The sequence below is a fragment of the Anastrepha obliqua genome, chromosome 5, assembly GCF_027943255.1.
Source record: "Anastrepha obliqua isolate idAnaObli1 chromosome 5, idAnaObli1_1.0, whole genome shotgun sequence".
Taxonomy (NCBI): Eukaryota; Metazoa; Arthropoda; class Insecta; order Diptera; family Tephritidae; genus Anastrepha; species Anastrepha obliqua.
This window is the reverse complement of record NC_072896.1, coordinates 76710782-76734928: the sequence shown is the minus strand read 5'-3', so window position 1 is coordinate 76734928 and position 24147 is coordinate 76710782. Positions and strand designations below refer to the sequence as shown.

The window sequence follows — 24147 nt, the reverse complement described above, 5'->3', positions numbered from 1 at the left end:
CAAAGACCTATTCAAGCACGTCTTCATACAAAAGCACAAGCCACACACTTTTTAGCAGAGTCGAATGAACAGAAAATCACATTGCTTAACTCTTCCAGGCATGGCATTTTTTTGAAGAGTCTTCTTCTTTGTGTTCTATTACAAAGAAGATTAATTTTTAACCCGAAATATTTCCTAAAAAGTTAAATTATCCAAATAGTTAGCATGAATATCGTTGAATTTCGTAAGTTCCATTTCCTGGAAATCCCACATTTCGACTACGGCTGCAAAAATATTTTGATGCCTATTTACAACTTTAAAATTTAATTAAATCCCGCTTGATCGGCCCTTTTGACCAACGATTGTCATCGGCAAGTGCCATCTGACTGAAGGTTCCTCCATGTATGGAACAAGCTCAAGTAGGTCATCATAAAATAAAGGAGCAGCTTTTTCATGAAAGGATGATTTTATTATATCCTACTCTTATACTATGGTGTATTTTTATTTATTTTTCTTCTTTGTACAAGTATATTCCGTGCCACAAAGAAGACCTGTTTGTTTGTGGTCTCTAAAATATTCTTCTCAAATTCCTTTATATTTGCTGTGTATATAAAAATTTTCACTCTCGCCTAATGCTTTGGAACTTCCCTAATTAATTTTTTAGCCATCCCTTATTATATTGGACCTTTACCACTTGGTCCGGCTATACCAGCGCCGGCTTTTAATGGTTTTATACCTAGTACATCCCCTCCAATATTTTATACGACTACCTCAGCAAGTCCTACAGACGCTAATATGAGTCCACAGATTCGTAAAGAGTTTGCAGAATTGTGGATTTTCGATAACAATGAAAAGTAAATAATTAAGTTTATTCAAAATAGTGCTGTTACTTACGTGACAAAACCCACTTTTAAATAATAAATACGAAATAATATCAGCTTAGCCTTATAAGCAGAAGTTCACACAAGCACACACCTAGTACAATTTTGGAGTGACTAATGAAAGCAGAATATTCATTTTGTGCAGGCCTGTGGTATCCTTCATACATTTTTTCAACACCCTTCATTATCGTAAATTGGTTAAAATTTCTGGAGTCGCCTAAAACTATGTTACTACAAAATTTTACTATTTTCTAACAGTTTGAGCTAATGCAAATATTATATATTGTATTTGTTTTAATATGATGCTTCACAAATTTGTTTTTCTACTTGGTATTGGGAAAATACAGTGCCGTTCAAAATACTAGCAGCGCGACATAATGTCAAGATTTAACAATTATTTTTTTTTAATTTTTGTTTTTATAGAAATAAATTTTATACTACAACAAAAATCACACGACTTAAGGGTTCACGAATCGTACAGTTTTTTTTAATTATTTTATTATTTAATTTAATTTGATTTTTTTCCAAAATTTTCTTATTTAATTAAATTAATTTTATTTATTTTTTCCAAAACTTTTTTTTGTATAAACTTACAAAAAATGGCAGAAACAAGTTTTTTATTTCATTCTTAAAAAAAATGGACTTAATAGTTATCATGCAATTCAAACTTTCACACCTTATTCTTTGAATTTTTTTTTTATTTTTTAAAATTAGTTTTAATACAACAATTCAATTCAAGGTTTCACACTTCGCAACATTTTTTTTTTTATTAAAAACAATATTCTTAATACTTATCTTGCAGTTCAAGATTATCATTTATTTACATCAAAATACTTCAAATTCGTGTTGATTTTTTGAATCTGTACTGTTTTTTTGTAAGCTTTTTGAATTTCCTCCAATTATGGAACAAACTCAAGTAGCTCATCACAAATTAAAGGGGCAGCTTTTTCATGAAGGGTTGATTTTATCATATCCTACTCTTATAATATGGTGTATTTCTATTTTTTGCTTTATTTTTTTAATTGTTTTTACAAGTATGTATGTGCCATTCCGTAATGAAGTCCTATTTGTTTGTGGTATCTCTAATTAATTTTTTAGCCATCCGCTATTATATCAGACCTTTTGCACTTGGTCAGGCTATACCAGCGCCGGCTTTTAATGGTTTTATACCTAGTACATCTCCTCCAATCATTTATGCAACTACCTCAGCAAGTCCTACAGACGCTAATATGAGTCCGCAGATTCGTAAAGAGTTTGCAGAGTTGTGGATTTTCGATAACAATGAAAAGTAAATAATTTAATTTATTCAAGATAGTACTGTTCCTTTCGTGACTAAACGCACTTTTATATAATACAATACATATATACGAAAAACAGTAGTTGACACAAACACGCGCCTAGCACATTTTTGGAGGGACTAACTTTATAAGAAACTCTTTTTTTATAAAATCCTACATAATTCTGTGATTTCATTTATTGCCAATTTGAAAGCAGAACATTCATTTTATGCAGGCTTACGGTATATTTCATGAATTTTTCTAAACTCCCGTCATTATCGTAACATGGTTAAAATTTCTGGAGTCGCCTAAAAATATGTTACTACAAAATTTTACTACTTTCTAACATTTTGAGCTACAATAAATATTTGTTTTAATATGATGTTTCAATACTTTATTATTCTTCTTTTTATTGAAAATACAGTGCCGTTCAACAGCAGCGCAACATATTGTCAAGCTTAAACATTTTTTTTAAAGTTGTGTTTTATAAAAATAAATTTTGTGCTATGAAAAAAATCATGCAACTTAAGGTTTCTCATTTTGTAAATTTTTTTTTAAATCAAAAAAAACAGTCTACTCTATACTACAACGAAAATCAAATAACTCAAAATGCTCCACTTTGCTAAAAAGGTTAAATAAAATTGAAATTCTTTAAACATTTTTTTATTAAAAGAAAAAATAAACTGCAGTAAATAAATAAAATAAATATCATGCATTTCAATAAATGTGCATGCAGATTTCACACTTTGCAAAAAACAATTTCTATTAAAATTACAAAACAAATATTTTATTTCATTATTAATTTTTTTTTCATGCAATTCAAGCTTTCACACTTTATTTATTAAATTAATTTTAATTTTTTTTTTTATTGAAAAAGACATGCTTAATATTTATCATGCAATTGAAGGTTTCACATGAAAAAATTATTTCATTATCAAGTTAAATTATCTATTAAAAAAATAGACTTAATACTTATCATGTAATTCAAGATTTCACGCCTAATTTTTGTTACATTTTTTTTATTATTATTTTCGTGCAATGCAAAAAAAAAAATTTGAAAAAATTTGTTTTCATTTTTTCATTAAAAACAATATTCTTAATGCTCATCATGCAATTCAAAGTTTCACGCTTAATATAAAATATTAAAAAATTCGGCAAATTTTCCTCAAAGTATTTCAAATTCACGTTGATTTCTTATATCTGTACTGTGTTTTTGTTTTTTTTGTTTTTCTTCTTTCTTTTTTTGTAAATCAAATGCAGCTTTAAGTTATACGATTGTTGTTTTAGTATGAATTCAGTTTTATAAAAACATAAATAAATAGTCAAAACGCAGCAGTTACTCTATTATTATTTTCACAGATGGGCACTTTGTAGAAAAAATAAAAATGCAGTAAATATATTTTTTTTACAGATTACTGGAAAAAATTTCAGTAAAAAGTGCAAATCAAATTACATTACCAGTATTTTTACTGCAATTTTTTTTCTAAAAAAATATTTGTACTGTAATTTTTTCCAGTAATCATTTAAAAAGAATTTTAATATGGTAATGCAAATTAAATTTCAGTGGCAGTAAAATTTTACTGATTACTGCTTTTTGTAATGCAGTAAATATATAATACAGTGTGCCCATCTATGATTATTTTGACCGCTACTGTATCAACATTTTTTCATCTCTCTGAATTTTTAAATTTTTTGGTTTGTGCAAACAACCCTTTTTAATATTTTTTTATACTTTTCCCTTTAACTAAATATTGCTTTTTGTTTTTATTCTAATTATTTTCTCCATACTTTACCTGAAATCGCTAAAACTCATTTACATATGTATATGTATGTATTCATAGACATACTCACGTACACATTTTGCTAATCTGCAGGAAATACACAAATATATTTGCATAAGAAAGGATACAATCGATTATCGAATCGCATTACTGGTGGTACGTTTATGAAGCACATACAAGATTCGTTAGGCGAAGAATCATCTCATGTTGAAAATCGCATTGTTAGTCTGCGTAGAAATTTCCAGGAAGTCTGGATTTCGTTCAATCAAGAATTGCCCAAGTAAAGATAGAAACCAGAGAACTTTCTCTGACAGAAATAACTTTTCAGAGAACAAATTTTACTACCAACTAATGCTTTACCGTTCGTACTCACCTGCTAATGAGCTTTGTGGTATTATGGAAGAGAGAGCTTTCAAGTTTTCTCGTTAAGTTTTTAATTTAATAAGCAGTTATTTCATATTTGTGAGAGACCAAAATAACAGTTATCTCGAATTGGCCAATTGAAAACGTTGCCCGAATTCTGAAATTGTGTCATAACAATTATTAGATGAGAAATATTTTTTCCGTTGCCGATAGAAGTTATTTCCTCCGTTGCCTGATAATGAAATGCAGTAGAAATATTTATTCCGTTACCAATCTATATCTACTTACATATATAGAATACGCGAGGACACTTTTAGTATCGTTCATTCGATTTTCAAAAATGAGAAATCGAAATAAATGAGACAAACTGGGCCAACGAGTGGTAGATTGAGTACGATGAGAAGCTAGCACTGAGGCTCCATGAAATTGTTACTTAATGGCTCAACTCAGAGATAAGATTAAATGAGTTCGAGTAAAAGTTAAATTAGAAGTGCTATAATCCTTACCATATAAATCAGGTGTTCCAATGAACCTTATGGGCGACAATGGGTTCGATTAGTGGCATCTTTTTGGGGGCGTTTGCCACTTTTGCTAGTGAATAGGATTCGTTCGATGGTAGCCAAAAGAATCGCCACAGTGTGAGCAGACAAAGATCTGCTGGTGTCATCCGAGGCTAATAGGTGGTGGGAAGCCTCCATGGAGTCTATGCACAACCATATGCGGACGATTTTGCCTGTTTGTTAACAGGCTCTTCGCTTATGAATATCTGTAGAAAAGTGCAGAAAACTCTGGATATGATTGACATGTGGTACAGAGACAGATCTGTATGTGTCTGCAGCGAACAGCAAAGCTGCGCTCGTGGCCCTAGACAGCTCTCCACCAACTTCAAGGGTAGTTGAGTCCAGTATTATACTATGTCGGTAATCATAATATGCTGATGCTAATATGGATCCCGGGACACACGTGTGTATTGCAGGTAACGAGACCTCTGACTCTTTAGCTAGAATGGGCTCTGAGGACAACTTCTTTGGCCTGGAACCCATTCCACCACTCTCTTCTGCAGCCATCAAAGCCACAGTTATTTTAATCTACAAGCAAGCTTGACAGGCTGAGAGAGGCTGCAGATGAACAAAATTGATGTTACCTGTTATATCCGACTGACTGTCGTTTAAAACGAAGGGACTGTAGGCACCTAGGCCGCTTTCTATGGGCGAAGCACCTCTAATTTAACTTTAAGCCATCACTCCACTATTTCTTAGTTTTCTCTTTTCTTCTCGCTACTGCTCTGCTGTTAAACATATGACTAGTCGAGCAGGTAGCGCTAAACGCCCGATCAACTGTTGTGCTCGGCTCCAAACTACGTTTCGTTATTGCTAGTAGCTCAGAGCAATAGTCAAACACAATTTACGTGCTCTCTGAAGTTTATGTAGTAGCAAGGAACATGGAGTCGACCGGAGCGTTATTTGTGAAATTATTGATGTATGCTCCAGCTACCGCTCCTGCTCTCGTTTCTGTTGATCTGCTTTTACTCCCATAGCTGTTATTTGGGTACTGTTCGTTTTTTTCCTGTTGGACGCATTTTTTGTGCGTTTTTGCGGTGCTACATGAAAAACATAACTGATAAATTATGTAGCGCAGGTTGTTGGTTTGGTTGAATACAACTTTAAATTATTATTACAATATATTTTTTGTTATATAAAGTTATTAAGAAATAGCAAAAACAAACGTTAATATATAACTTTTATCGCCGAAAGAAAAATATTTCTCATCTATTAGGGAGCGACGTTAAATGATATTTTTCACATTAATGAAATTTTTATTTTCTACGTTTTCCTTAGTTTACTTTTTTACTTTCGGATTCGTAAAGTTGAGCTTTCACGGAACTTTGGAAACTTTCGCCAAACTTGAAAGCTCTCGCTCATATCATGCTTTGATAGCGTAAATGACTTACTTTTATTGAACTTTTTAAGTCAATTCCTTTACAATTTTCCGGTAATGCTATCGCTTTTAACAAATTCTTGTCACATTTAATTACCTAGAATTGTAGACGTTTGTTAAAAACCGTTATTACAAATGTAGATTTCATAATTTGCACATAGTGTAGATATATATTTGCAATCATCAAATACATTTAACATAACTCGCACATGCACTCTTACATACATAAACCTCTGTAAGTCCGCATTTAACTAATCCGCATGTGTTGAATTTGGTCAAACTAATATTTTTTTTCCTTGCATGCGCTTCTTGTTTGTTGCTTGCTGTTGTTATTGCTTTTTGCCCTAAATTAACTAACTTATCCGCAATTAATTTTTTCACATTAATAATTCGAATTTTGTTACGTTCTCCAGCACTGAAGGCGAAAGTTTCAGCTTAACCAAGAAGATCCCTGACACCATTACTTCTTGGGTCATTACCGGTTTCTCCTTGAATCCGAAAAGTGGTTTTGCTCTAACAACAAATCCCACTAAAATACAAGTGTTTCAACCATTCTTCGTCTCGACCAATTTGCCATATTCGGTAAAGCGCGGTAAGTAACAGCTCAGTCGCACTTAATTTACATTTGCTTATATCATTCCTTATATTTTGGATTTTAAGGCGAGGTCATAGCTATTCCCGTTATTATATTCAACTACATGCCCAAGCCTTTAGACGCGGAAGTGACCATGGATAACTCAGATAAGGAGTACGACTTCACCGAGGCCACCAATGAGATTGAGGATAGTCCGCTGGATGAGATTAAACGCACGAAACGTATCTCTATTCCATCCAACACCGGCAAGAGTGTATCCTTCATGATACGTCCCAAAAAAGTGGGAGAGATTACATTGAAAATAGCTGCCGTTACACCGTTAGCAGGTGATGCCATTCACCAAATGCTCAAAGTCGAACCCGAAGGTGTGACACAATACGAAAATCGTGCTGTATTCATTAATCTCAAGGACAAATCTGAACATAGCGAGAAAATAAATATTGATGTGCCAGCCGAAGCAGTGCCCGATTCTGAGTACATAGAATTCTCGGTTGTTGGCGACTTACTCGGACCAACTGTAAAAAATCTGGACAAGTTGGTGCGCATGCCCTATGGTTGTGGCGAACAAAATATGGTCAATTTCGTGCCCAACATTCTGGTCTTGCGTTATTTGGAGGCCATCCAACAGAATGTGCCTGCAATTACAGAGAAGGCAAAGAAATTCCTCGAGATTGGTTATCAACGCGAGCTAACTTATAAGCATGACGACGGTTCATACAGCGCTTTCGGAAAATCCGACAAATTTGGCAGTACTTGGCTGACCGCATATGTGATGCGTTCATTCCATCAGGCAGCCAAATACACAGACATTGATCCTAAAATTATTGTGAAGGGCTTGGATTTCTTGGCTTCAAAACAAGCGCCAAATGGTAGCTTCCCGGAATATGGAAAACTGTTCGATTCTGCGCATCAGAACGAACTGGGTCTGACGGCTTTCGTATTGTTGGCGTTCCTAGAGAATGTGGTGAGTCAAAAGAAAAAGCGTAACTGATTATTATTGTTGGACCACAGTGGACTGAAAACTACTATGTGGGGCTTTGCGCTTGACCGCTAGCCTATAACTGGGGGTTTCTAATGAATTTAGGAACTTTCTTTAGTAAACAGTAGTAAACATATATATTATAGAATTCTCAAAAGACTAATTGATAGGCAAATCTATTATAATATCCTCCTGAATTTCTGACCCGAAAGAGTTGTTTATAAAACCTACCCGAAGTCGGCAAAATTTCAGGATACCTTAATTTCTGTTGCAACGTCAAGACTCACGCCCCAAAGTGGTAGAGAAGCTCAATCAAACTATTAAATAACGATCCCGCGTCATTTCTTCATTTCCCGTTAGCCATTTCTTCATCTTAGGGTGCAAGAAAAAGTGGCAGGTAGCCAGATCGGGTGAATACGGGGAGTGCGATTACTCCGGATGAATGTACTGGTGCGTTATCGTGGTGTATATTTTTTTCGCCAAATGCGGCGGTATATCCTCCAATAACTCACTGTAGTATTGTCCAGTGATCGTTCTTCCTTTTTCAAAAAAATCCATGAGGATGACACCGTGCGCATCCCAAAAAATCGTCGCCATGACCTTTCCGGCCCATAGATGGGACTGTCTTCGTCTTCTTTGGTACAGATTCAGCGGAAGAAATCCATTGCTTTGATTTTTGTTTAGTTTCTGGTGAGTAATGATGAATCCAGGTTTCATCAACGGTGACAACTCGACGCAAAAATTCCTTCGGAACCTCGGAGACGGTTGTCGGGTCGATAAGTGAATAGTTGATTTATTTATTGAGTATTTTTTCAGTAAAAGATGCACGAAAGCCAACAAATACGTGTATTAGTTGCCTTAATAGTAAGAAATAAATATGAATAAGTTCGTGCGGTTTTTTTTCGAAATTTGAATTTCGGATCATTCCCATGGCTTTTAAACGTTTGGAAATGGTTGATTGATCAACTCCCAAAGTTTTTGCAACCTCTTCTTGCGTTTGAGCCGGATCTTGATCGAGCAATTCCTCCAATTCGGTATCCATGAACTTTGGCGGCGCGGCCAAAATCACCACTTTTAAAGCGTGCAAACCACTTCTGGCACGTTCGCTCAGCTAGAGCATGCTCACCATAAACTTCCACCAAGATACGATGACTTTCGGCTGCTTTTTTCTTCATATTAAAAAATTCCCCGCAAAAACACATTATTTGGCACGAAATTCGACATTTTCAAGTGTGGTAAAAATATTGTTGTTTACGCTTCAAATAAAAAACTTATACTGACGTTTGTGCCTTACGACAGTAGCTCTCCAATGAATGTTTGGAAATGTGGATCGATGGAATAATAATCAAGTTACGCCATCTGTTGTAAAACCGCACGAACTTATCCATTAAAAAAAGATTGCAATTTTTCAAACTGCTCCGAAATATCAGAATAATTAATGTAATTTCGAACGTACATATGTATTCATGCATACTAGCATTGCATCCAGTCTTTCTTGTTCTTCTTGTCTTAAATTTGATTATTTTCAATTCACAATAGGTATTAACTCTCGTTCTTCGGCACTGTTGCCATCGAAAATTCCACTAATCCTCTTAAATTGAGTCCAGTAGTTGAAGCGGATCGTTTCTTCTCGTGCTAACTGACGCCAGTAGGACACACCAAATAAAGCCAAGTCCTTCTCCTCCTGATCTTTCCAACGCAGAGGAGACCTTCTTCTTTTCTTATTTGTTGAATTCTGGTACAGGGTTTTTTCAAGGGAAATATCTTCGATTCTTTTTAAAATGTTTATAAATATATTTTTTTTAATTTTTAAATTAAAATATACTTCTTGAAAAAATTTTGAGCTTACACTATACCCTTGATATCTCTCCGACTCTCTCTCTCTCTACTTTTTTCATCTTCAATTCTTTCTTTTCTCTTTCTCAGGAGTACACACCAAAGTATCAATCGCAAATCGACAATGGCCTTAAATTCGTATTGGACAACGTGGATCAGACGGATGATCAATACTCGCTTTCTATTGCTGTCTTGGCTCTGCAATTGGCCAAGAACCCTACCGCCGACAAAGTTCTCACCAAACTACAAGGTCTTGCCAAACAGGACAACGGTCGCCAATGGTGGTCGAAGGAAGATACGCCCAAAGAAGCAGATCCCATTTGGCGTTGGCGTCCAAGGAGCAATGACGTAGAGATCACATCTTACGTACTGCTAGCGGTGCTGGATAAAGGCGATGCCGCAAATGCTTTGCCAATTATCAAATGGCTGATCTCCCAGCGTAACAGCAATGGTGGTTTTGCTTCGACACAGGATACGGTGGTAGGATTGCAGGCGCTCATAAAGTTTGCAGAGAAGGCTGGCTATGGCAGTGGCGAAATGGATATCGATTTTGTTTCAAGCGGTGCCGAAGAGGGTAAGGGCTCTATTAAAGTGAATCCGGAAAATTCGCTTGTGATGCAAACTCACGTGGTAAGTAAATAAATGGAATACTGACTGTGGATTGCGAACTTCAAAAAAAAATGACACCATTTTATTTCCTATACCAACAGTTACCCAAGAGCACACGTCAAGTCGATTTCACCGCTAAGGGCAACGGCTCCGCTATGGTACAAATGTCATACCGCTATAATTTGGCGGAAAAAGACAAGAAACCTAGTTTCCAAATAAAAACAGACATCAAAAATGAGAAACTGTCAATAGCTGTTGATGTATGTGTCGAATATGTGCCGCTTGCTAACGCCGAACAAAGCGAATCCAATATGGCTGTATTGGAAGTGTCCCTACCATCCGGTTACACTGCTGATTCTGAAAGCTTCGAAGCTATCGAAGTGGTGGATAGTGTTAAGCGTACCGAAACAAAGAATTCCGATTCGACAGTGGTCGTGTACTTCGATAGCTTGACGGCTGGCGACGTTAAGTGCGTGCCAGTCAAGGCTACCAAGACGCATGCGGTGGCCAAGCAAAAGCCCGCTGCCGTCAGCATCTATGACTACTACGATACGAATCGTCGCGCCACCGAATACTATCAAGTACAGTCGTCGCTTTGTGATATTTGTGAGGGCGAAGATTGTGGCGAAAATTGCAAAAAAGTAAAAGACTCCGAAAAACAGCAATAAATATATTTTAGTATGTTCAAACATGGATACTTATGCTTTATCGAGTAAAATATTATAAATGAAAATAAAATAATAAAAAATAAAATATAAAATATATCGAAGTTTACTTACTTTTATGTGCATGTACAGATATTGTTTTGAGACGTCAATGCAAGTATAAAACCAACAATTGAAGCGGTATTGGAATTTTTTCATATGTAGCCGCGTCTCTGCAGCGCTCGTCCAATATTAGTCTACTAATATTCTTTGGTTTCTCATCCGAGGCTTTGTGTATGTTTTCAGGGGGGGGGGGGGGGGGGGTGGTTTTTAAGTGACGGGTCCCAAACCCAGCGCACAACCAGCTATCCTGGAATGTTTCGCCTGCTCACATTAGCTCACTCCCGAACGGGTGTTCGGAAGCTACCCAGAAGATACTTGGGCTAATCCCGGGCTCCCAAGTGAATGGCGATCAGTAACTTTCCCTACTTGGGCGGACTTCTACATATGGAACCATCCTCCAACCTTGGAAAAGACCCATGAAAGGAGAATCGACACACACCATCTTTTCGTCGACTTCAAAGCTGCTTTCGACAGTAAGAAGATTCCTATATGCCGCGATGTCTGAATTTGGTATCCCCACAAAACTAATACGGCTATGCAAGATGACGTTGCTCAACACCAGCAGCGCCGTCAGAATTGGGAAGGACCTCTCCGAGCCATTTGATACCAAACGAGGTTTCAGACAGGGTGACTCGCTGTCGTGTGACTTCTTTAACCTAATGTTGGAGAGCATCGTACGAGCCGCAGAACTTAATCGCTCAGGCACAATACTCGTATTTTATAAGAGCGTACAATTGCTGGCGTATGCCGATGATATCGACATCATCGGGGCTTTGCTAAACTCGGCCAAAATCGCGTAAGAAGAAGATAATCCGCCAAGCTGATATCGCAGTAAGATTAGCTCTTTAGCATTGCGACGAATGGAGTTGTTTGTTTAGCACACTGTATCGAGCGGCAACATTATTCTTCAACGATCTTGCTTTTCACTCACGTATAGGCACTGCTTAGTGGACCACCGATCCGGTTGCATTAACGAATTGGACGAAGCGCTCGGAGTGTTTGGTGAATTGCGCACTGATTTTGATAACGACATTTTGAAGCGTTGTTGAATCACACACACCATCACACTTTACAGCTGTAGCTTAACTAAAACGGCTGCCGTATATTGTAAAATTTTGAGCTATTCAAAACCCTTTATACATAAAATTGTAACCTAAAAAATTCCAGTTTTCGATACTTTTTTTTTAATTTTATTCCTTAGAGCCTATCTATTGCTAAAATAGGTCACATATGTGGTGCCAACGAGGATTCGGGATATTGAATTGCCCAAAAACAATACTAGAGTCTTAAATATTCTTGTAATAAAATCCATATTACATAATAGTTCTAAATCCATAACAGGTCTAAATCCTTAACAGTTCTAAACCACGAAAGTGGTTAGTTCTTGAGATGTATTTGTATAAAGTATTCTCTTAAAAGCAGTATACAATTTGATCTTTATATAATATTAATATATTAGTTCTCTGGTTAGAACAAATATTCTTGCAGAAAACGCGTCCGATATATGGCGATGTGGTTGAGTAACTACGAAAACCCCTACTTTTAGTCAGTTTTTTTAACACAAAAATTGTCTGTTAATTGGCTTGAGAAAGGGTTCGACCATTTACGAGCTTGTGTCACTTAAAGAAAAGAATTAAGAGTGTCCTTAAATAAATAAGAATACTATATAGTACTGCATTTAGAATAACAATTACCCAGTGTGCGGTCCATACAGCTCTTGCAATACAATCATTGAGCGCCTCAGGAGTCCATTTATTACATCTTTGTTATTTTACGTTGTTAACCACGTATTGTTAACCACTGTAGCCGAAAAGGTTTGTATGTGATTACCATTCTGTAAGGCAGAAGCCATGAAACACTAAATAATAGAAAATGATATTTTCTAATAGCAATTAGCAGCTAATGGTAAACCGCCGAGTGTATTTCTGTCATGGGAAAATCTTTTCATAAAAACTATATCTCATTCGGAGGCGGTACAAGACTGTAAGTACCTCCTTTCAAAAAGGATAAATCCAATAATTGCGCAAAGGAATCTCATTCCAGCCCACCAATTTGGTTCTCGTAAGTATCACTCTACCATAGAGCAAGTTAATTGTGTGTATGATTTCGCTAGATAAGCACTTGAGAAGAAGCAATACTGTATAGAGACATTTTTAGATATAACGAAAGTTTTCGATAAAATCTGGCATGAAGGCCTGCTATACAAGCTTAAGCAGGGTTTACCGCACAATTGTCATATGCTCATAAAATCATACTTGCAAAATAGACATTTTCTTCTTAAAATAAAAAACGAAACCACTAAACTTCACGCAATTAGAGCAGGAGTATCACAAGGAAGTGATACTGTCGTCAGCTTGGACTGAAACTGCAATCACTACACTGGTTAATCGGTTACAATTCAGCATTTACACTAGACAATAAGGTGCTTATCTATAAATCCATGCAGAAACCGATATGGTCGTACGGAGTTCAATTATGGAGCTCAGCTGCAAAATCAAATCTAGAAATTATGCAAAGATTTCAGGCAAAGGTGCTCCGCATGTGTGCCAATGCACCATGATTTGTACGAAACGAGATATTGCACCGTGACCTGAAAGTTACAACAGTTTTCGAAGAAATAAACAACCCCAGACAGAGATACAACAACCGACTTGCCACTCGTCCGAATAACCGCGTAAATAACCTTTCTAAGGTTAATCTCTTCGAGATTAAAAAAATGTCAGCCTAACGATTTAATGCAAAGATTTAAAACGAAAAATACGTAAATACAAAAGTTATAAAATTGTATAATATATACATATATGTTATATGATATTCATTAATAAGTAACGAATTCCACTGGGAGTTCTTACTCCAAGTTATTCTTTTTTAAATTGTAGGTAAAAATAGTACTTATTGTTATTGTTGTGACAGATTGTATGAAATAAATGAAGATCTAAAAAAGGAAAACAAAGCTTGGATATGGAGCCAAATATAATATATTATAGTACATAATATATATGTAAAAGGTGATATATTTGGGGGTATCGGATTTTAAATTGAAATGAAACAACGAAAATTCAAATTGATTTGTGTACAACTATTAATGGCATGTATATTTTAAAGATAACCCCTTTCTAATGTTGGCCGTAACTACGCCGTAATTCAGCCATTCGCAAGAAACCATTTTGAATGGCTTGCTGGAGGACTCCGGTCGGTATCGCGTGAATAACTTTAGTAATATTGGCTTGCAGTGCCTCAATCGAATCTGGTTTATCCACAAAGCATTTACGCTTTACATTTTTGGCTTTTTTGTTTTCATTGTTCACTCCTCTCGGGAGCATAGAGCCTCGACAAGACACAGCCTTGCGTTGGTTTCGTTAATCTATTTTGATTTCTGACAGGGTAGGTGATTAGCCTAGTTCTAAATAGTCGGAATGCCCACCTTTCGTCGCTTAGGAACAACGCCTTCTTGCTGCTGGGAGCGCCATTTGTGTTTCACATTTTTCTGACAGAACGATCGCACAGATGGTTGAGGACTTCGCTAAATTTGGTCTGTCTGCGCTATCACCGCGGTTGCCCGCTTTTCCTTGGTGACGCCATTGATGCAATGTGTAACTGTGTGTTTTTCTTTGTTTTTTAGCAGCCACAATGCGCTGACTATTATGCGGGAGTAAAAATGGAAAGGATAAGTTTTTGGGGTTGAGGAATGAGATGTTTTTTTTTAGAAACAGGGAAAGTAGGTAAATTTGGGAAAGTGACCCAGAAGACCGCAAACTTTACATACCCCCATAAATATAATTCCAAATTGATGATATTACACGATCTTCGTGGCCAATCCACTGCTCCGAGGCGAGAGATAGATTGCTCACCCAAAACAAATATGTATGTTGAAATCAAATATTGTGGAGATGAGGGACTTCAATTTCCGGCATCAAAAAGTCGTTTATCATGGCGCGACAATGTTTTCCATTCACTATTACATTGGCATCAGCCTCGTCTTTGAAAAAATATGGGCCGATGATTCTTCCAACCCATAGACCGCACCAAACGGTTGTTTTCAATGGATGCAATGGCTGTTCTTGAATGACTTCGGGTTGCTCTTCAGCCCAATATGGCAATTTGCTTATTGACGTAGCCATTAAAGCAAAAATAGGTCTCGGCGTTGAGCACGATAAGTTGGCCTAAGCGCGCGATGCACACTTTTCACAGAGCGTCGATTTCCGTAATACAATTGCAGATTTGTAAACGTTGTTGAGGCGTAAATCTTTCCACGACGAAATGCGAATGAATACTGAAAAAAATTATGTATTTAGTTTGACAGTAATCACGTGTAATCTCTATTGGAATCCCTATTGGAAAAAGTACCTTCAATCTGATCGCCCTTCATGTATAGTGTATAAAATATTGCTGGTATAAAATCACCACCGTATTTCTTATATGTAAGTAATCTTTAACTACTGGAAACATATTTTACCAGAAGAGGAAATAAAACTCAATAAAATAGAACAAATATTAATATATACTAAGGTGGGCTCAGAGAGATACCCTGAATCAATGAAGTGGCACCATAGATATTTGCGGTCGCCGTGCTAAATCCCCTTGCACTAATAATAATGATAATCTACAGTTCTAATACGGAATGAATGGGCGATTGAATGGTTATTCAACTATCAGCTGGCTTATTAAATAAATCGAATAAAATCGAAGGCAGGCTACATAGTATGGCACTTATCAGCTTCGACCACTTAAAACAAAATTAGTTAGTTTTTTTACGCCACTTGTGCAAAATGATAAGCTTTATTTTATTTTTTATACATCTCCCTAATTTACGCATTTTTATGATCGTTGGAAGTGCGTCAAATTTCAGAATGATTTAAAAGTATTAAAAATTAGGAAAAGAAATGTGGAATAACAAAAAGTGATCGAGAAATTAGGTATCAGTGCGAATAATGTGGTTCTAATGGAGCTGAATGTGAAATTCAAGTGAAATCTTTTTCTTATTTTAGAGAAAAAATAGACATTTATAGATTTGTGGTAAGTTGAAAGCTGAAAGCTGATAACATTTTACAAATTTAGTTCATATTTTATAAATTTCATTACAAGTGTAATATAAGCCTCAGTGGCATTGGAGAGGGACATATATATTGTGGCCATAAATATTTACGCATACATATAGAAAAATATACATCTGTGCTTACAACTTACCTTTAGAATTATCGGTATGTAAAAAGAGGTAAATATAGTGAGTGCCATTATTACCGCATAGTTAGAAATGGGACAGTCCCGCGAAGTTTATTTGAAATTTCGATGAACGTTTTGACAAGTGAGTGGAAATTTTGCAAGTTCTTTTCGTAATAAATCACAATATTGCCATAAGTATTTTCTGGTCTTCCGGAGCGCATCTCCACATTAACGTCGAAGCCACTGCTTTTGAATCGTTTAAAACAATCTTTGTACCTCTTCAGACAAATGGCGTTCTTTATCTAATTTTTTTTTTCAAAAGGTAATATGGTATATGGAAAACGATCGAAACCATATTTAGTGAAATTGTTTACTTTTTTTTTAATTTCGATATTTTTGAAATTTTTAAGTAAATTTCTTGGGTGTCTCCTGTAAATACATAGCGGCCTGTTTTGCTTTAAGGCTCTGCACGAGTTCACAATGAAAGACTATGACACAAATCCCTTCTCTGGCTTGAAGAAGATCCATCACCCAACGCACCAATTAAGATCTACACGGACGGATATAAAATGGTAACCGGTGTAGGATCAGGGTTATATTGCGAAGAGCTTTTTATGAGCGAATCCTTTAATTTACTGGATTACTGTAGTGTTTTTCAAGCGGAAATAAACGCTATTCATGAATGGTTAGGATAAACAACATATCATCAACAGATATCTGCATTCTATCGAAAAGCCAAGCTGCCCTAAGGGCCCTCGATGCATTCCAAATAACATCAAGGAGTGTCTTACATTTTCGCCAATCTGTTAATGAGATGACTAAACAGTATCGTATTATCTTATGCTGGTTCCAGGCCACATATCTCTGTGGAACTGTAGGTTGTAAGGAACCTGCATGCCAAACATAAATAATTTTATGGCCATACCTCCCGAAACTTGTAAGCTTTGTGTTATGAACGCACTAATCAATTCTGTAAATCAAAGATGTATTAGTGCCGGTACCTGTGAAATTGCGAGGCAAACATGTCCAAGGCTAAAGTTATTTCTATCCAAGAATTTTACAAAATTGAGAATACTTCAAATAAGGACCTTAGTAGGGGCCCTCATAGGAGATTAGGCGTTTACATGCATGATTTCTGTCGTAGCTGCAGAAATGAGGAGGAGTTGGAAACAATTCAACACCTTTTTGCACATGCCCGGCTCTAGCCAGTAGCAAGAACCGATATTTAAAATCCTACTACTTAATGAATATAGATAATCTATACACTTTAGTTATCAACAACCTTTTCCGCTTTCTCCAAAGCTCAGGATGATTTAATCTTGCAGGGGAAATGTAGTCCAGTCCAGCCCCTGCGGCTCACAATAGACCCATTTCGTGGTCTAAGTGGCATCACTGTCCCTGTGTGCAATGCGGCTGTCAAACGCAACCTAATCTACATTTTTTTCATTTTTAAAATTTGTCCTAATCATATACATATTTAATGCGCATACATTTCCCACGATGGAAAAATAAAAGGTGAAGTAGCAAGGCAACTTTCTTCACTCATATTCTAATTTGCGTTAATTCTTTGGGTGTCTCATGTGTCGCATCTTTTGAGGGATTTAAGAATATATAGGGAGGAATTTTTATTTACTTTTGATTATTTATCTGTGAGTAAAAATTAAAAACTTCCAAATCAAGTCATGCTCTTTACAATACATTTTTTTTAACCTTTGATTAAAAATTAATAAATTATAATATATTATGGGGAAAACCATGGCCTACTTGTCGCGTAAAGTCTAAACAAATACTTAAAATATTTTGGCATTTTAAATTCGGTGGTCAATGTGTGAATAATCTTTAGTGCAAAAGATAAAAAATATCAAGCGGATATAAATAATTTCTTTTTATCGAAATGCCTAAAACAAGTGATAAAAGAGTGGGAATCCAAGTTTTAACTGAGGAAGGGAAGGTTTAGTTTGTTAATTTGGTGGGACGTTCGCGGTGCTCAGTCGAATGTGCTATTAAGCGAATTGCGAAGACAAAATGCCATTATAATAAATCAAAAGGTGGATGAAGACAGCCTTTCTAATGAACGATAAGACCGAAAACTTTTACGCGAGTCTCTCAAGGTTCGTAAAAAATGCTCTTCAGCCCTTGTAACTGCCCTGTTAGAAAAAATTGGAAAATCCATTAGTGCTCGAACAGGTAGAATACGGCTTCTGGAAACATGTTTAAAAAAATACGAAAACCAAAAGAAGCGTGGCTTTCAGAAACAAATCGGAAAAAACATTTAGAAGGGGCTCTCCGATACCGAAAGATTGGCCGAATGTTCTGTGCCCTGATGAATCAAACTTCGAGGAGGCTTAGTTCACATCATTTTAAAATATCAACAATCATAGCTTCTTAACCTAGTCCAGTTTTGAGGAAATAACGCAAATCTTATAAAACGTTGTTTTTTTTTTCTTTCCTATTGTGAAGCGACGTGTTGCCGAGGAATACCATCAAGATTGCGTGGCATACACTGTTAAGCATGAGAGAGGCGGCATTAGGATTCGGGGCTGTATGACTGCTGATGGTGTCGGCGAAATGTTCATTTGCGGGGGCGCCTGGACAGTCAAAACTACATAAATGTATTAGAAACTGCCTGAATTTTACCTTCGTTAACGAGTATTTTCGGGGGCAGTAATTTTGAAAGAGTTCAATTTCAACAAAACAATGCTCCTTGTCACAAATCAGGGACTACGATCGTTGGTTTGAAGACAATAACATTGTTTTGTTAGATTGGTCACAGTCTTCAGATCTGAGTACCAAGAGCCCTTAAAAATGCTTTAATTCATGAGTAGAGTTCCATAAGACAACCGAATGAGCAAAGCTTGTAAGCAGCGATAATCCACATCGAAAATTATAACAAAATGTCGCACGAAAATTGTCAAGAGTTAATTCCAGTTTTTGGGCGAGATGAATTTTTCAACTCACTGAAAGAACAACAAATAAAGCTTGTGCTAAAAAATATTGTAGTAAAATTTTCGATAAAAATATCAAATGACAGTTCATCAAACGCAGTATTGCAAAGGCGACCCTCGTATTCATTTACCAATATTGTTTCAAAAAAAAAAAAATTTTTTTGACATTTTCTTTATCTCCTCTTCGTACTGTTCCATTTCTGATATCACCAGCAGAAAGAATGAAAAAATGGTATTTCCTATTACCACACTATCAGCAAGATTTTAGTTTATTCGAACATAGGTGTTTGCACCTGACGACCTCTACTCTTCACTTCATATTCGATATCGTACGTTCCCATTTAAGAGTGGGATTAGTATTCGAAACATGCCTCATGGCGTCAAAAGTAATTACACAGCATTAAAAAGTGCTAGTTATGATTTTGTTATGATAAAGCGTGATTGCTGTCAGATTTAATTGTGAAAACAAATTTGTTTTGAATATTTAACTATTAAAATAGCTAAAACAACTGAGCTAAGCATTGAAATACGAGCAGAAATCGTTAAGAAATTAAATATTAGTATTTCAGCTTCAGAATTTGCAAAATCTTACTGAATTTCCCGGTTACAATTTAATTCAAAAGAAGGATCTATGAAGATTTAGCAAATAAAGCAAGGAATGCTTGCAAGCCAATTGCTAACTACAGAGATAGCAGAGTATTAATGAGGGAATTATCAAGGAGAGTATTAATCAAGGAAAGTCCTTCGTTAAATTTTGTTGTGCTCGCACCAACTCCATGAAGCAACAGTGCGGCGCAGATTAAAAAGTACATATATCAAAACTTTTGCTGTACGTGAGATGATCGACATAAGTTCAGCGAACAGATCCAAGGCCTCGCCTTTGCTATGGAGCACATAAAAGAACCAATTGAGTTCTGGCATAATGTGTTTTGGATAGATGAGTTCTCATTTCAGTTTCAGTGCATTTATAAGAAAATGCATGATATCAGTTATTTTTGGTAGTGCGTGTCCTTCTACGAGTTTAGACAGTTCGTGCCCATTTACGGTGCTCTAACCAAGCCACATTAATAATTAGCCTTATTAATAATTATGCATTCACATCAGCCAACAACCTTTTCTCAACCAACAACAGGATTTTTTAACATTTAGCAAGCAACAACGGACAATCAACAACAAAAGGAAAAGATGGGATTAGCCGACAATTCCATTTCCACACAAATTCATTGACTCCATTCACTGCAGGCTACAAGCAGTAATCGAATACGAATCGAAGCGGAATATTAATCAATATTCTTACAAACTATTAATGTAAGATCATAAAATAGCATTTAATTCCACAAACAAATAACTTTTTAATGCTTTGGAAATACTTTTGAGGAGAGGAGACATAAAGTGCTTGCTTTACTGTGAAATATGGTGTTGTTTTCTTTGAATTTGCACTCTTTATCTTTGCATACTCTAAATATATCAACACTAACAACATTTTTAATATAGTTGTTTAACTACCACAAATAAAGGCCTTTTAGTAAACATTGTGACAATTTATTGTGGTAATATTTTTGACTATGGGTGCACATATTTTTTTCATTTTTTTGCCCGTTTCCGCCAAGCCGACACCGGCTGAAGGAATATGCTGGGAATTTACTCTGTAATCAAGCTCGACTATAAATACTATTCCTGGCATTTTTCTATGACTAGAAAAGTGCGAAAATTTATCAGTTTTAGACGGCTATTGTATAGGGGAAGACCACGAAACGAGTCCCAACAATTTTTTTTTTTTTCTGGCGAAAAGTAAAAATTGTTATTGAAGGGATTCTATCTATAAGAAGGCGCAATATTAATCATGAAATTTGGTTTTGAATAACTTTTTTACTAAATAAAAATATTTTAGTGATAGAAATTTTTATTTTCTTAGGTGCAGGCCCAATGCGAACTGATTTTGCTTGCTTGGCTTCGATATCTGCCAAAAATGAATAGAACATTACTGGAATATATGAAATGAGACTAAATGGCAGTTTTACTTGAAGTGGTTGAAGCACGGCAACGTTTCAAATAGCTCAATGTTCCAGTTGCAGAGCTTTTGACATTAGGAATTGAACACCCCTGACCTTCATTTAATTTTAATTGGTTTTACTTCATTTGTGAATTTTACGTTGTATACAGAGTTGAAGCGAAGCCGAAGACGAAGGTGCTGGTAGCAGTTCAGAGCAGTAGTCAAAAAACATTTTAAGTGACCGCTCTAGTAGTAAAGAACTTGGAATCGGCAGGAGCGCTACTTGCGATCTTATTCATTTGCACGAATTTTACCAGGTAGGCGAGTGATGATGGAATGCAGCAAAGGATTGAAACTTTCAAAAATATAGGCTAGAGGCTCTGGAAAAACCTACATCAATGCTTGGTTGTTACAAATAGTGAGGTAAATAGTGCAGCTTTTACCTGACACCAAATATATAAAGATGGGAAAAGGTTCACAACCGCAGTAAATATTAAGTATCCTTTGTACTTTCATATCTTATCTTGTACATTTTCAGTATTAAAAGAAAAATTCGCAATATTTTTTCACAGCTTCGAGTTAACATTTAGCGCCCATGTGACCATACAAGTTTCCAAAGCCAAGCAAAGTAAGCACAGCAAGCAAAGCCAGCCTGCATTAGGCCAGCACCTTTACCAGCTTCATTGCTTACTTCTATATGTTTTTATACTAGAACTGTCTAGGTCACAAGTGTCAAATATGATTGACGCACGACGCCACTTGATTAAATTGTAAATCTTCCAATTAATTTTGTACCACCTTTTCGCTTCTCTATTTAAATTTGGTAACACAGATCCCAAGCTTTTGAACCATATTCCTGTATTGGCCTTATTAATGTTGTAAAATATGCTTTAGTAACATACGGAGCATTCAATTTTGTGAACTTTTCTTTAAAAACTTTCAATCCATCTTCTTAATGGTACTCGTATACTTAAAGAATGCGAAACCAACCAAATATTCGTACCATTTTATCTACAAGTACATTCTCATTCATTATAAATCGGTTGCTGATAAACTTAAAGAATGCCAATTTTCAAAGCAATTACATCTATTTCGATTGATAGTTTACCGATAATATAGCACTTTCAAAAGCTTATCTGCTGATTATCTATGATTAAAAATTTGATAAAGTTGAACGTGCTGTTACGACAAGTACTTAATTGCTTCGACCACTTCAACTAAGTTTAGTTTCATTCAAACTGTTGGCTGTACAAAATGAAACTTCTAATATTGGTTTTAGCCATTTTCCTGGCCATTGCAAGCGCATCCAAAGTCACTAGATACGATAATTTCAAAGTATTCAAGATTAGAACGGAAAATGTGGAACAACTACGAATGATTGAGAAATTGGCTGCCGATTCGGAGAATGTAAGTTCAAAGTGTGGTGAAAGGAGTTGGGAAGTGAAATATTTGTAAGAAGTGAAAGGAGGAATTATCACATGTAAAAACCTTGCATCATGATAAATTTTCAAAACTCAAATAATAATACTAAGTTGCAGTTTAAACTGAACTTCAGCTAAATTGTATTTATTTTTTTTAATTTTTTGGTTTATAATGACAGGGTCCGATTGAAGAAAATCTCTTAAATTTACTACTATAAATTGCACTTTTTCTTGCCTCTTTTAAAACTGATAACCAACTATAAATTTCAGTTCAATTTATGGCACAGCAGCAATAAAGAAGTGCATATTATGGTCAGTCCACAAAAGCTCATACATCTACAAAACTATACGCGCTCCTATAATCTGCCTTTGGAAGTAATGGTTTCAAATGTGCAGAGGTAAATATAGACAGCTGTTGTGAAAAAATTTAAGAACTGAAAGCAAATTCTCGTTCCGCAGTCGTATCGATGCAGAAAAATCTACTAAATCCACGGATGATCTCTCATTTGGTTGGACGCGCTATTATCCCTTATCATCAATCGAAGAATTTTTAGATGACATATTGGCGAATCATCCGCTTGTTACGAGTGAAATAAATATTGGCACATCCTATGAGGGACGTAAAATACGTGGCATTAAAATCTCTTATAAATCGGGCAATCCCGGCATATTCATCGAATCCAACATACATGCACGAGAATGGATCACCTCAGCGACTGCGACTTGGTTAATCAATGAATTACTCACTTCGGAAGATGAAGATGTGATGAATTTGGCCCAAAACTATGATTGGTATATTGTGCCAGTTTTGAATGTGGATGGTTTTGTCTATACACATGAAACGGTATGCAGCTTCAGGTGCAATTTTTATTTGTGAAAGCCGCCTTCACTTATTTTCTTACTATTTTTCTTTACAGGATCGCATGTGGCGCAAAACTCGCCAACCTGTGGAGGGTTCGTCATGCATTGGTGCAGACCCGAATCGCAACTACAATTCACATTGGATGGAGAGTAATGGCGCTTCTTCGAATCCCTGCGATGAGACATATGCCGGTCCGGTAGCGTTCTCAGAGCCGGAGGTTAAGGCCCTTGCCGATTATGTCACTAGCATTAAGGATCGTATCAATATTATGCTCGCCTTTCATTCCTACAGTCAAGTGTTACTTTCTCCTTATGGCTGGACGCAAGAGCCTCCTACAAATCACGATGATTTAATCGCAGTGGCGAAGGCTTATTCAGATGCGGTCAAAGCGCTGCCTTATAACACGACTTATACTTATGGTTCTACAGCGGATGTAATGTGTAAGTCAATTAAAGTGGCACAGGATATTGTTCTAGAACTCTATTCAAATCATTTGTTACAATCCTTGTAGATTACGCCTCTGGTGCCACCAATGATTGGGCTTACAGTGAACAGGGTATTGAACTCTCATACACCGTCGAATTCCGCGATACGGGACGTTATGGTTTTATACTACCTCCGGTGCAGATAATACCACATTGTGAAGATACACTTGCCGGATTAGTGGCTCTGGTAAAAAGCGCTGACGAATTGGGTTATCTCAAGATTAAATACGAAGATTAAACGTGAAATGAAATGGGCAGATGTTTTTTTTTATG

At 36.0% G+C, this 24147-nt stretch overlaps 2 protein-coding genes across 12 annotated transcripts in view; both read left to right on the top strand.

Annotated features, from left to right (window-relative positions):
* LOC129248345 (thioester-containing protein 1 allele R1) overlaps window positions 1-11000 on the top strand; it is a 60025-nt gene extending 49025 nt beyond the window's left edge. For 8 of the 11 annotated variants that reach the window (XM_054887854.1, XM_054887861.1, XM_054887864.1 and 5 more), the window contains 4 exons: window positions 6633-6811; window positions 6880-7778; window positions 9720-10259; window positions 10340-11000. In XM_054887854.1, coding sequence (XP_054743829.1) covers window positions 6633-6811; window positions 6880-7778; window positions 9720-10259; window positions 10340-10906 — 2185 coding nt within the window. In that variant the 3' untranslated portion in view covers window positions 10907-11000. Of the gene's footprint in view, window positions 1-643; window positions 834-1958; window positions 2149-4011; window positions 4199-6632; window positions 6812-6879; window positions 7779-9719; window positions 10260-10339 lie in introns of all 11 variants that reach the window. The other 3 variants (XM_054887863.1, XM_054887860.1, XM_054887862.1) reach the window with 3 other exon arrangements.
* Window positions 11001-22333: 11333 nt separating this feature from the next.
* LOC129248016 (zinc carboxypeptidase) lies at window positions 22334-24129 on the top strand. Its single transcript, XM_054887419.1, has 5 exons — window positions 22334-22513; window positions 22798-22925; window positions 22987-23371; window positions 23445-23829; window positions 23901-24129. Exons 1-5 carry the CDS (start codon window positions 22361-22363, stop codon window positions 24110-24112), a joined length of 1263 nt encoding a protein of 420 aa, XP_054743394.1. The 5' UTR covers window positions 22334-22360; the 3' UTR covers window positions 24113-24129.
* The last annotated feature ends 18 nt before the right edge of the window (window positions 24130-24147 follow it).

Coding starts and splice junctions, on each gene's coding strand:
- LOC129248016 (XM_054887419.1), top strand. CDS start 22,361: ATGAAACTTCTAATATTGGTTTTAGCCATTTTCCTGGCCATTGCAAGC. Junction 22,514..22,797: donor TGGCTGCCGATTCGGAGAAT/GTAAGTTCAAAG, acceptor TATAAATTTCAG/TTCAATTTATGGCACAGCAG. Junction 22,926..22,986: donor ATGGTTTCAAATGTGCAGAG/GTAAATATAGAC, acceptor CTCGTTCCGCAG/TCGTATCGATGCAGAAAAAT.